The sequence below is a fragment of the Anoplolepis gracilipes genome, chromosome 7, assembly GCF_047496725.1.
Source record: "Anoplolepis gracilipes chromosome 7, ASM4749672v1, whole genome shotgun sequence".
Taxonomy (NCBI): Eukaryota; Metazoa; Arthropoda; class Insecta; order Hymenoptera; family Formicidae; genus Anoplolepis; species Anoplolepis gracilipes.
In genome coordinates, this window is record NC_132976.1 from 5,839,268 (window position 1) to 5,851,463 (window position 12,196).

The window sequence follows — 12,196 nt, forward strand, 5'->3', positions numbered from 1 at the left end:
TTAAAAAAAAAATACAATAAACTAATCTTATAAATTATTACATCGTCATTGTATAAAAATATTATCTCATGGTAAATCTAATATATAATTAATTTTTATTAGTAAATATAAAATATAATCGATTATCACAGTTGAAACTTTTAACCTACGTTTATTTTTGCGATTATTTCTTCGGCGTATTATTATCGACCAATGTTGTATTTTACAAAAATATAATACGTTTCAGTATTTATATATCGTTATATTTGCTAGGTCAGTAATCTTTAAGATTCATTTTTTAAAAATGTTAATATTTTTAAATAAATCAATATTTACATTTACTTCGTCATCAGAGTTTTCACGAGATCTTTTTTCTCTAAACCTTTCAAGAATTCGTTCGTGTGACGAAGTTACAACCAAGCGTCGTGGATAATGATATTCTTTTTTGCAGGTGTTAAACCTGAAAAAAAAGACGTTAAATAAGTCTGACTATTAAAGTTAGCACTACATAAAAGTCAAAGACTTACCTGTTGGTGTATTGCGACGTAAATCTTCAAAAAGGAATTTTCCGATTCTATCTTGTATTGAATGCAGTTCCGTAGCTGTTTTGTCATTCTAACTAGACGAAATTTTATTTTGTTTTTCAATTTCATCACTTATATTTACAATTAAACACTTGTCGCTTTCTCTGTTCGGCTTCTTTTACAAGTTTTATGTGATTATCATATCCGTCCTTTATTATATGATGGATATTCTGCAAAATTAATATGATTAAATATATTATTTAATGTGTGTTTTGTAAAATAATAATTTTAATAACACATAAGTAGTAAAAATAAATTTACTTCGATAAATCCAATAGAAGAATTATCTTCTAAGAACTGTTGTTCCATTTGTGTTTTATCATCTTCAATATGTAATTTGTTCTGCGTTAATGCATCGAAATGATTGTTTATATTAGTTTGAAATTCGGTAGTTAAATTATGGCCTTCTTCTGCAAACTTCTTTGCTATTGCTTGATTCTAATAGAACGAAAAAAAGTCAACATATATATTATCTTGATATTTTCATTTCTTACAACATTAATACAAGTATTAATTTTAAGAAATTTTTAGAAAAATGTTGTAAGACGTAATGAAAATATTAAATAATACCTTTATTATTCTATGATTAACATCGCTTTTAAGTATATCTATATTGTTCTGAATTTTCTCTTTTAAAGATTCATTTCCTTCAACAAATTTGTGATAATTATCAAGAATAGTGGTATCCATAATGTCACAAATTTCATTAACACGAGCCAAAGTAGTGCATATATTAGAAAGATTCTCAATCACGTTTTTATTCAAGTTGTTAAATTGTAGCCATAGATTTTTAAATGACTGTAAAAAAATTTATATGTATTTTACAACATATTTGTAAATAAAATTACTAAAAATAATTATTTAAAATTGTTGATAAAAAAATACTAATAAAATATAATCATGAGATAATATTAAATTATTGTCAAATTATGATCATACCTTCTTAAACCTTTCTTGTTCCTCCATAATTTTACTATCATTTTCATGAATAACTTGTATGTTTTTTCTCTGTCATCCATATTTTTACGTAAATTGTCACATCCATGTATGATACGATTACAAAGTTGTACTAGACAAGTTGTTTTAAGACAACTTTGTAATCGTATCATACATGGACGTGACAATTTACGTAAAAATATGGATGACAGAGAAAAAACATACAAGTTATTCATGAAAATGATAGTAAAATTATGGAGGAACAAGAAAGGTTTAAGAAGGTATGATCATAATTTGACAATAATTTAATATTATCTCATGATTATATTTTATTAATATTTTTTTTATCAACAATTTTAAATAATTATTTTTAGTAATTTTATTTACAAATGTTATAAAATACATATAAATTTTTTTACTTGATTCATTTGTATATTCCAATAACTTATCCAATTTCTGAGATACATCATCATTTAATTGATGTAAAGTGTTTACAATTTGCAAATTATTAATTTCTATCAATTCATTAATTTTTGATGTCAGTTTTAGGGATGTGTCATTTAAAAAATCCTGTTCATGTTGAATCAGGTCAGATAAATATTTTTTTCTGTATTCAACCATTGTTGATAGTGTGTATACTAAAATTAAAAAATTTGTGTTATAGATATTCTTGGATTATATTATTTTATTTTTTTCATATATATGTAAATAATTCACCGAATTTTTTATATTTTTTGTAATTTTATCTACTATTGACTGTTCTTTATTAATAATATCATTTGACAAATGATAAATTAATGAATCTATATCCTTTTTGAACAGCTTTACTTGTGAATCTACAAAGATACTCTAATGTATATTCTGATATTCATTTATATACATAAATATATACATTAATAATTTTCACTTTTCATGGAAGTACAAAACTGCAGGAAATTTTGCGAATAAAGTGCAATATTATTCTCTATGTCTGGAAACTGTTTTGCCATGTTACATCGAAATTGATAATCGAGATGTTTGTTCTCCTGTTCCAATTGCCTGTGTGTGTGTGTTTATATATACATACATATACATACATATATATATATATATATATATATATATATGTATGTATATATATGTATATGTATATATATATATATATATATATATTGACACAAGAAAATTATAATGAAATGCTTCAATAATTGCATTTCATCATAATTTTCTTGTGCCAAATATATTTCGTTCACGCGTTGCTAATAAATCTCTTCTAAGTCTTTCAATTTCCTCTGTATATTTTTTAAGTAAAGCTTTTTTAGACAATTTCTCAGGACAACTTGTAATATTTTTAGCACAATGAGCATAATCTAATGTTGACAATGTTTCCTCAAGATTTATGCTTGCTGGAGACACTGTTGCAATAATTGATGTTTTCAAAATTGATGAGACTTTTCCAAGACTCGTTAGGTGCACGTCCGCCTAATGATTCTTGCAAGTCTCATTAATTTTGATTCCCTAAATGTAGTACAAAAATAATGTACAAAAATAATAAATTTCGGTTAATTTTACATTACAAAACTTGATAAAAAATGTTAGTTCTCTATTTATATATATTCATATAAAATTATATTATTAATACATTGTAATGTTGTCCTAATTACCTATATGGTATGTGAGGTGCTCTTTCAACAAGTGATGTTATAACTCGACCAAGAGTTAATAATGACTGATTAATATTTCTTGCTTCTCTTGCTCTCCTATCAACTGCATCAGATCTTCTAATATTCTCACTTCCAGCTAAATCTTTGTAATTTAGAGATAGATGTATATAATACATTGTTAATCCATTGCTTAAGGAGGTACTGATAGGATATAATTGTACACTTTTTGCATATGGTCAAACTGGAACCGGAAAAACATTTACTATGGAAGGTGTTAACAATGATCTAACATTACACTGGCAAAAAGTGTCAGTTCTATTTTATATAAATTAATATTTATTATTATCCGGCTAAATTTATCAGATTTAATTTTCCAGTTTCCAGAAATTTTTCCTCATTTATATCATTCTTTTTTTATATGAATAGTAATCGAAAATACTGTATGGGAACGACTGAAAATATGATATTAAAAATGTTATTATAAGTATAACATAAAGTATAGCATTTAAAAAAAATGAATAACATATATAAATAAAAATAATAACCTTGAGTTCATTAAAGTTGCAGCTGTTTGTCTTTTTTTAGATCCCTTCTCTAGGATTTTATAGACTTCATTTTTATTATGCACAGTTACTTCTTCTAATCCATGAATAATTACTGAACCTTTTCTTGTAGCATCCTCGTAAAGCCTATATAAGATTAAAAATATGAATGATAATACATGTATCTTTCACATTGTATTATTATAAAAATAAATTTTAATCTTTAATACCTTATTTTAGATGCATCATCGTTAGGTGATAGCAAGTCGAATAATTCTTCATTATATAATTCAAGAAAATTAACTCAAACTGTACATTCTTGTACTTCTAACATATGTAATTTATCAAACAAACTGACAATGACTCAATGCACGAGGTATAATTCCAGCTGTTGTATCCTATATGTATATATAAATTTATTTTATATAAGTATATATATTTAATATCACATTATTAAATTTATTTCTTGTCACAATATATATCATATATATTATGACAAAAATTGTTAAATTTATATATATTGGAATTTTACATTTACTATAATAAATATTATTTTATATAAAATAGAACTGACACTTTGCCAATGTAATGTTGGATCATTGTTAACACCTTCCATAGTAAATGTTTTTCCAGTTCCAATTTGACCATACACAAAAAGTGTACAATTATATCCTGCCAGTACCTCCTTAAGCAATAGATTAACAACTATATTATGTACATCTATCTGTAAATTACAAATAATATTATATTTTCCTTTCCCCAAAATATAAGTGCTTCTTCAAATATTTAAGATAAAAATCTTAATTGTTTACATAAAATTAAGAAATATCTCTTTACCTGTTTTCAAGAAAGTCCAAATACTATCAAATGTAAACTTCTTCGAGTGACTGCCTTGTGACTTTTCATGTACCACTATTTCTTTGCTAGATGTTTCCACTACTGAACACAATTTGCCAATTTTTTCAGTAGCATTAATCAGCCTATTAAGAATTTCATCATTCCATGAAGATAATTCAATAGTGTAAAATTAGTGTAAAAATAAAAAAGCCAGTTCTTATTGTGACTATATAAGATTATTCAATTCATATTTATAAATAGAAAATTAAAATTAAATAAAAAATTAGACTTTATTGGGATTTTATAGAAAGAATTTAATACACTTTGCATGCACAGGGGATTTAGTCTTTTTTGAAATAGTAAGGCATTAGCTTTTCAAATATAATTATTCTTGCTTACCTAATACACACGAAAACCTGTATATGCTGGTTCTCATCCTTCTTGTTAAGTGCTTCATTCATTATGATTTCTTGCGCTCGGAATATTTCTCGTTATAATACAACTGGTACGATTTCACTTTTTTCGCGATACGTTTTATTTTGTATTCAATTTCAGTTTGCAAACGCTACACGCTACACGCCAGAAGTCAGGCAAGGGCACAGCATCCATCAGAGAATTTGAATCAATTTGTAAACGCTGCACACGCTAAACGCCAAGGGCACAGCATCCGTTAAGCCCGTATCAGACTAAATTAGAACAAAATATATATATATATACACAGTAATTCTGAAGCACTTATATATATATTTTTTAATTTTTTAATAAGTAAGGCACTCAGCCTATTTCTATATAATTCTTCTAAATATATATTGCTATTTACTAAATATATAATAAATTGTATATTAAAGAAATGTTGTATTTGAAATATTTTCGTGCGCGTACCTCTGAAAGCGTTCCTATGTATGGCCAATATCCTATCGTCTCGTAGTCAAGTCTAAGTTTGAACGTGTATCTTAGGTGGCTCCTGGCTCCTCGCATTTATCAAGAAAGTGATGCCGGACGAATTACGCGGTTCATACTCGTATGACGCACACACAAGCGCGAACCGTGTACCCGTGAGCTTGGCGCATGTGCGGCGCGCATTCTTGGCAAGAAGTGTTGTGCCCTTTTTTCATTTTGCGTGTGTTTACCAGTCAGTATATGAAATGTCACGATTGGTGTAAGAGGGCAAGAAATTCAAAGGTGAGGTTAATAAACAGAGTATGAAAACATACACGAATAACATCGCGAATATGTATTATAATACATATCCGTGTTTTTTGTTTGTTTTTACACTATTAATTTCACCTTTGGACTGAACTATTTCATGCAAACTATGAGAGAAATAGAAAAAGTGTGTATGGTGTATATATATATATTATATATACATATAATTGTTAAAAGATACAACATATAATTATTATATCAAAATCATAAATACATATATATGCACACATTATGTAAAGATGTATTTATTTCATTATGCTTTTATTATGCTTGATGAGAAATATATTTTTGTGATTTAAATAATTTACACATTTGTCTTTTTACAATTCATAACTATTTACAAATGTAGTTGCATTGATGTACTGGTTGTTAGTATTTTATACTTCCTATTTCAAAAAACATGATTGATAAAAATGTATATTTATAAATATTTAAAATATTTAAAAATGTATATATATACAGATAATTCCTCTTAAATATAAAAAGTTACTATTACTGAAGTCCAAATATATATTGTTGATAATAAGCTAACTCCTTAATACTTTCTTTTATATCATCTAAAGCCTTATGTTTTAATTCTTTTTTTGGAATAGATTCATATACACTTGGATTCCATCTTCTAAAAATTACAAAGATTTATTTTATTCACATGCATGTAATCATGTGTTTATATTATCATCTTAAATATTTGCTGTATGATAGATTGCTTTTAATTTTATTTGTATCGCATAAGAGAAAAATATTAACATTATTGTTTGTATTAAAATAGAAAAAAAATGGTTATACCTGACAATTTCCTTGAATGAACTAACATCAATAATCCTGTAATGCAAGTAATTGTTAACTAGTGGCATGTATTTATATAAAAAGAAACGATCCATGTAAACAGTATTTCCAGCCAATGGACATACACCTTTAGGAATGTATTCTTGTAAAAAGTTAAGTACCATCTTTTCAGCTTCTTCTAATGAGATTGTACTTGAACGGGACTTTTCTGTCAATCCAGTCTAAAATTCACACATATGTATCAATTATATATAAAATTTATCAATTTACAAATGCCAAATTTTCAAGAAAACATTTATGTAAAATAAAAACTTACTTTTTTATGCTGTTTCTTACACCATGAATTCATATTATCTAAAATTATATTTGATTGATGTATTACAATATTTAATTCCTTGCTAATAATCTTCAATGTTTTGTCTGTTACAATGCAGGCAATTTCTAATATATGATCTTTTTCTACGTCAAGCCCAGTCATCTGTAATAATATAATATGATTAATCTATATTTCTGTATTAATTTTTAGTTGCTTTTCATCATAATTACTAAAATTAATTGTAATATTTTGTTACCTCCATATCAATCCAAACAATATGATCAGCATTGTTGGATATTACCTTGTCTATAACATTGCAAAAAATCACATATATCAGATAATTCAAAGCAAGATTTAGACATAGATAAGTTATATTGGTTATTTGAGAATATATATATATAAAAAAATAAAGAAAATTAATATCTATATCTTAGCATACATGCAGTTTCACGTAAATCTCAACTACACTAATTCCAAATCATATATAATATCATATATATACATATCATGTATATATTAATATGATACTCGTCAGTGATGTCATATCCGTTTAATTTAAATACATATATTAATGTACATATGCAGTTTTATTTATATAAGGTACCCAATTGATACAATAATTGATAAAGAGAGATAATAAATTAATAAAATGACAAATAATAATATATTTAAAACATTTCTTTCATATATTATATAAGCGTCTATAGACACTTCTTATAAATATTATATACAAAATATGATGTAAAAAAAACTTCCGAGAAATATAACCTCTAATTGAAAATAAATTTTAGTGAGATACGTGCTTTCTTTCAATAATATATATAACATATATGCAGAAGCTGAAATTTAAAACTTACCAGACATAATGTTCTAAAAATAATATTTAACGATTACTTTTTACGTCAAAATAAAACAGTGACAATAATACAGAGTCCTGAGTCCTGCTGAAATACACACTAGAGCTTTTACCAATTCTCGACATGCGCCTCTCATCTCCCATCTTAATCGAAATTCATATATAATATTGTACATACACTCGGTTATATATCTAACTACACATATATGTATACATAATATGTATATATACATATGACAATTAAATTAAATTATAATAATAAGGACTTATGTTTAAAGTTTTTTTATAATATAAAAAATAAAAATTTTAGTCCTATTCAATCGACGCAAATATGTTAATTTAAAAAAAAAATAAAATAGTTACGTGTTTTAATCGTAATTGTTAATTTCATATGTATATAACTAATATCAGTCACACATATATTTCTGATATCTTGAATGACAACTTCGAAGACGCGACAATTTTCTTTATATAAGAATTTCCGTTAGAACATTAATTCTATGAATTTTTAAAAATCTTTATATATAATAAACAATGTAGTTTTTCTTCTTTTTTATTTGCTAACATCTAACATATTTCTATAAGTTTTTTTTTGCCAATTGTTTCTCGAGGAGCGTCATGCGACTTCTACCGCAGCAGAATATTAAAAAGCGTTTTGTGTTCAACGCAACTCTTATATATAGTAAAGTGACAGTAGCGACGCACCAATCACATGACGCGCTGCGGCTAATCGTATCTATCTAGCACGCTATTGGACGCTCGAGGTAACGCAGAGTGGTATAAATAGCACGGCGAAGCGAACCTTGACACAACCGATTGAAACGTCGTTCGCTTCACATCGATAGAGGAACACTTTGATTCGTAAATCTATTCATCATGTCTGGTCGTGGAAAAGGCGGAAAGGCTAAAGGAAAGGCGAAGTCGCGATCTAATCGCGCTGGATTACAATTCCCCGTTGGACGTATCCACAGACTTCTGCGTAAAGGAAATTACGCTGAACGTGTTGGCGCTGGTGCCCCGGTCTACCTTGCCGCGGTGATGGAATATCTCGCTGCGGAAGTATTGGAATTGGCGGGAAACGCTGCACGCGATAATAAGAAGACTAGGATCATCCCCAGACATTTACAACTAGCCATCCGTAATGACGAGGAATTGAACAAATTGCTTTCTGGTGTTACTATCGCTCAGGGTGGTGTACTGCCAAACATTCAAGCAGTTTTACTACCAAAGAAAACTGAGAAGAAAGCTTAACTACAAATCACCAATAATTAAACGGCCCTTTTTAGGGCCACCATTTCCTTCATACAAGGTACATCCCATTCGCAATTTTTATTACTTTTTGTTACTAATTTTAAAGATGTTTTATGCATAGATATGTTTTATATTCTATTAAATATTTTCCCATTTCCCTCTTTAAAATCATAATCTTACAAATTACTGTTATTTTCAAAATTATAAAATTATTTTCAAAATCATAAAGATATTCAAATGAAAACGAAAATATGCAACGGTATATGCGCGCAATTCTAGAATAAGTGCATTTAAATACTTTCCAAAATGATTACTTGACGTACTTTGGCACTACCGAATGTTCCATTTTCTTTAACTTCCATAAATATATATTAAAGCAAAGTATATTAGTACATGTATATTATAGGAATATATACTATGTATGAAGATTAAAATGAGTGTTGGATTACACTCAAAGTTTCAAAGCAGCACACGATTAAACCGAGTGAAGCATATGAAGCGGAATACAGGTTTTTATAATTTTATTATACTTTGTTATATTATATTTATAATGAAGGATTATCTATCAAACAAAAAATATTCAGTTGCATTTCTCTTTACACATCGAAGTGATTAACACGTTTTATATAATATCAAAAGTATTTGTTTATAATAGCTTTTTATCATTTTTTTAAATTTTGTCATATTTTAAGAGTATATAGAAAATGGAATTTTATTTCAACTTTTCCGGTTTAAAAAGTAATCTACAAATATTGGATATAGCTCTGGTACTTCAGTTTCGTAAAGCCCGTATCTGCTATTATGAATTCTTAAGGGAAAATTTATTACATTATATCCAAAATGTTAATGTTATATCCTGAAGTTTTACATATAAAAATAGAATTAGAAAATTCGAAAATTGAAGTTAAATATGCTCGAGTACACAAATTTATTTCGATTTTTTTTTAATTACAAATTTATTATTATCTTATATATTATTATAAGATAATAATAAAGTTGTAATTTTATATAAGATAATTATTTATATAATATTTTATATAAGATAATAATAAATTAATAATAATATTATCATATATTATTATCTTTTATTTATGAAAATATCCTGTTATTCTGGAATCGTATAGCGTGGAACGTGGTTTTTCATTGATTGTATAATTTGCCAAACTTGCGAAATAGTATATCAGCAGAACTGTCCATAAATCGACTGAAAGTAAAGCACCTCGACAATGAATTGACTGCTAAAATTTCTCGTAAGAGTGCATTTGACACATTACAAAACAAATTATTTACATATAAAACAATTTATTAGTTGTAATTAATGTTAATCGTAGTTATATGTAAAAAACGATCCTTTTTAAAACTAAATTATTCGAAAGAACATTGATTCTATATATAAATATTTTTCTCTTTAAAAATGTATAGATTTTGATTAATATATACATTTATATTGTTATATAGTTCAAATCATTTTACAATTATATATTATTTCAAAACGTACAGATATTTAAAAGCCTTAGTCAATCATTCATTTATATATGAAATATATTGTTTCACCCATATAACACATTATTGTGATAAAATATATTGCGGAAATTGTACCCGTAGCAGGAAATAGCGACGATCCTAAATGTGATAAAATTGGAGGATATCGCGTGACTTTGTCGGACCATCTTTTCTCATGCAATATTATTCTGTAAAAATCGCCAAGTGAGGCAATCTTTCGGAGTATCAACTTTCTACCTTGCAACAATCATTTCTGTAAAGAAATAAATCCCATATATATAGAGCATATACAGACTAAAACTAATTCTTTAGCAATGATAATTCTCAATTAGAAGTTACAAACACGCGATAATAAAAATTACATTTAAGCAAACTCAGCGATTCAAATTTATTTGAAATTATAATTTGTAGAGGAAGAAAGAGAGAGAGAGAGAGAGAGAGAGAGAGAGAATAAGATAAAATAAAATATTTACACATATCTATATTTCTTATTTATATATACCGTCGTACACAATGTATGATAATTATAAGAATTTTTAATAACTCTTGAAGCTACAAATAGAGCAAAAATATAAATTATCTTGCGAATTGCTTTTTCTTTTATTCGTTTTTACAACATTATACGATCGATTCATATCCATTGTAAAATAAAATTTAAACATCCGTCTCTCCCTTTCTCTTGCATCTGTTCGAAAAAAATTGTAAGGATACAAATGACAGTTAATTATTTCTCCGATTGAACAAAATAAACGCGTCGAAATACTGTTAAATTTCCGTCTTGTATTTTCATGCTTCACGAATGGGACGTGAAGCAGGGTAGAACTTGGTAGAACCTTATAACGATTATGGAACTCTGTTATAACGCACGCAAGCATGCATGCACGCGAGCGAAAACACACGCACGCACGCACGCCACGCATGCACGCGGCCACGCACGCGGGAATCGGCGGTCGTACACAGTTGAATTGTACGCACGCGAGCACGCACGTAAGCACGCACGCATGCACACTCGGGTTCGCCTTAATATAAGTCTACCGTGCCGTGCAACAGCTTTGCCTTTCGATCCAACATTGTCCGCGCTATTTTCTGACGAAATAACGTTTTCTAAAGAGTATAAAATCAACGTGTATAATAATAATAATAACACATATATAACGAATTACAAACTATTTATAACTTTCTAAATTTTGTTAATTAGGAAAAAATGTCTTAATCAACAAAACAATTTATTAATTCTAAAAATATATAAATGTAACGTAAATTAAATTTTATAACGAAAATTTTATTATAACGATTTATATTGTTAATTACAAATATTGATAATAATGATTATTAAATAGTTAATAATTAATATTTCTATATTTTGATGAATTTATTTTAAGCATCTCAACTATTCTGTTTATAACTAACCAATTTTATTTTAACTGCAGAAAATATACAAAAAAAAATTAAAACTCTTAAAGACAAAACAGACCTAAAGTCCTTATTTTATTATGTTTAATCGAATCCGATATATGTATTATTAATAATGTTTTTAAAGTTATGCATAAACAAATGTGGGACCATATAGAATATTATATCCTATCGAAATACGCTTTCTCATAAAATGCTGACTATTTAGACACTTTATCTTAATGTGTTATAAGGTATAAGACTCCGCAGGTTTGAAGCGCCGTGTCATTTGAATTTGGCGCGCGAACGGGAACCAATAGCGTGGACGGCCATGCTGCTCGGCCGTGGTATTCTCACGATGTTTG

The 12,196-nt window shown here is 27.2% G+C and overlaps 2 protein-coding genes across 3 annotated transcripts; one reads left to right on the forward strand and one right to left on the reverse strand.

Moving 5' to 3' along the window:
* Window positions 1-72: 72 nt before the first annotated feature.
* LOC140668070 (probable oligoribonuclease) lies at window positions 73-7,847 on the reverse strand. Of its 2 annotated transcripts, XM_072896643.1 has the most exons (16): window positions 7,687-7,847; window positions 7,086-7,135; window positions 6,830-6,991; window positions 6,514-6,734; window positions 5,404-6,346; window positions 4,921-5,207; window positions 4,522-4,664; window positions 4,259-4,408; window positions 3,915-4,082; window positions 3,688-3,831; window positions 3,143-3,594; window positions 1,919-2,137; window positions 1,134-1,361; window positions 825-1,001; window positions 507-733; window positions 73-439 (listed from the first exon to the last, which is right to left on the reverse strand). In XM_072896643.1, the coding sequence occupies exons 1-5, from the start codon at window positions 7,691-7,693 to the stop codon at window positions 6,220-6,222; spliced, it is 567 nt and encodes a 188-aa protein (XP_072752744.1). In that variant the 5' UTR covers window positions 7,694-7,847; the 3' UTR covers window positions 73-439; window positions 507-733; window positions 825-1,001; window positions 1,134-1,361; window positions 1,919-2,137; window positions 3,143-3,594; window positions 3,688-3,831; window positions 3,915-4,082; window positions 4,259-4,408; window positions 4,522-4,664; window positions 4,921-5,207; window positions 5,404-6,219. The 2 variants fall into 2 exon arrangements, with proteins under 2 accessions (XP_072752744.1, XP_072752743.1); XM_072896642.1 differs by lacking the exons at window positions 3,688-3,831; window positions 3,915-4,082; window positions 4,259-4,408; ... (2 more) ...; window positions 7,086-7,135; window positions 7,687-7,847 and adding exons at window positions 2,217-2,335; window positions 2,407-2,537 and having other exon boundaries at window positions 3,143-3,284; window positions 5,404-5,873.
* Window positions 7,848-8,464: 617 nt separating this feature from the next.
* LOC140668071 (histone H2A-like) lies at window positions 8,465-12,151 on the forward strand. The gene is made up of 3 exons (XM_072896644.1): window positions 8,465-8,994; window positions 9,343-9,445; window positions 12,086-12,151. Exon 1 carries the CDS (start codon window positions 8,562-8,564, stop codon window positions 8,934-8,936), a length of 375 nt encoding a protein of 124 aa, XP_072752745.1. The 5' UTR covers window positions 8,465-8,561; the 3' UTR covers window positions 8,937-8,994; window positions 9,343-9,445; window positions 12,086-12,151.
* The last annotated feature ends 45 nt before the right edge of the window (window positions 12,152-12,196 follow it).

Bases quoted from the DNA above. Each gene is read 5' to 3' on its own strand.
- LOC140668070 (XM_072896642.1), bottom strand. From the start codon at position 4,982: ATGAATGAAGCACTTAACAAGAAGGATGAGAACCAGCATATACAGGTT. The intron at 2,336-2,406 runs GTGAAAATTATT...GTATCTTTGTAG, and splicing joins GTTTTGTACTTCCATGAAAA to ATTCACAAGTAAAGCTGTTC. The intron at 2,138-2,216 runs GTGAATTATTTA...TTTTAATTTTAG, and splicing joins CAAAAAATATAAAAAATTCG to TATACACACTATCAACAATG.
- LOC140668071 (XM_072896644.1), top strand. From the start codon at position 8,562: ATGTCTGGTCGTGGAAAAGGCGGAAAGGCTAAAGGAAAGGCGAAGTCG.